A 1,191-nucleotide genomic window follows, 5' to 3' on the forward strand; every position below is an offset into this window, starting at 1 on the left:
ACACAGAATCCGAAGCAGGCTCCAGGCTCTGAGCATTTCCCACAGAGCCTGACGCGGGGCTCGAACCTGCGACCGTGAGATCTTGGCCTGAGCTGAGGTCGGACGCCTGACCAACGGAGCCCCCCCTGGGCGCCCCCCAAAGCGGTTCTGGCACGAGAACGGCGCTCCGTCGTGTGTCTGCTCTCCTCCGAGTGTGACGTGGTCTGAACCCCCACGCAGGTATAAACTCGGGTTCTGCCGCTTCTGCACGGTGAAGTACACCCCCAGCACCAGCGAGCTGGACAACATGTTCGTTCATCTCACCAACGTCGCCATCCAGAAGCACGGGGTGAGTGCGTCCCCTCACTGGCCAGCGGCGGATACGGGCCGTTTTTGCGGGCTTCTCTCTCTCTCTCTCTCTCTCTCTCTCTCTCTCTCTCTCTCTCTCTTTCTCTCTTTCTCCATGGGCGCAGATCCCGGACCCCCGGCACTTGTGAGCCACGGGAGCTTTAAGCGCCCGGTGCATCAGCCTTTCTGGTTGGTTCCATGGCCTTGGGCACGTTTATTGGGACCCTCGGAGCCTCGGTTTCCCCGTTTGTGAGAGGAGGTCCTGTTCCTCCCTACGTGCCCATCCGTTCAGCAGATTCTCACTGACATCTGTCTGGGTCGGTGTCGTGCTGAGTGCGGGGCTGTGTCGATGGTCCCTGCTCACGGAGCCGGACCCCCTAGGGGATGACAGTCATGAGGCAATCACACCGACAGTGCGTCACCACCGCCTGAGCCACGTGCTCTGAAGCTGGGGCCGCAGATCCTGAAGAGCGTGGACTGAAGGGGTCCCTGGTCCAGGTGGCCAGGGCAGGCTTCGTGCAGAATGTTCGAGCAGAGACCTGAAGTAGGAGCAGGGGTTACCCGGCCGGAGGCGGGGAAAGAACGTTCTAGCAGCGGGTAGGGGTGTGCCAGGGCCCCGTGGCAGGAAGCGGCATCGCAGGGCTGAGCAAAGGCAGGGGTGGTGGCATAAGGGACCGGGCGAGGCAAGCGAGGCCGGGACGGGACCTTGTCGGCTCTGCGTGGGCTTTGGGCTTTCGTCTGGTCCTCACAAAAATGTTCTGAGGGTCTTGTTTCTTTATGAAAGTCTCTTCTGTTTGGATCTTGCTTGATTGGAGGCCTTGAGTATGCTGGTCCTTTCTGTGTCATTTGAGTGGAAATGAGCTT

The 1,191-nt window shown here is 60.5% G+C and overlaps 1 protein-coding gene across 1 annotated transcript in view; it reads left to right on the forward strand.

Annotated features, from left to right (window-relative positions):
- Window positions 1-1,191, forward strand: part of TTLL1 (tubulin tyrosine ligase like 1) — a 30,268-nt gene that overhangs the window by 18,047 nt on the left and 11,030 nt on the right. The window contains exon 9 of the mRNA XM_029954112.1: window positions 220-328. Within this exon, the coding sequence (XP_029809972.1) occupies window positions 220-328 (109 nt within the window). The remainder of the gene's footprint in view (window positions 1-219; window positions 329-1,191) is intronic.

This window comes from Suricata suricatta, chromosome 10, assembly GCF_006229205.1.
Source record: "Suricata suricatta isolate VVHF042 chromosome 10, meerkat_22Aug2017_6uvM2_HiC, whole genome shotgun sequence".
NCBI classification, from domain to species: domain Eukaryota; kingdom Metazoa; phylum Chordata; class Mammalia; order Carnivora; family Herpestidae; genus Suricata; species Suricata suricatta.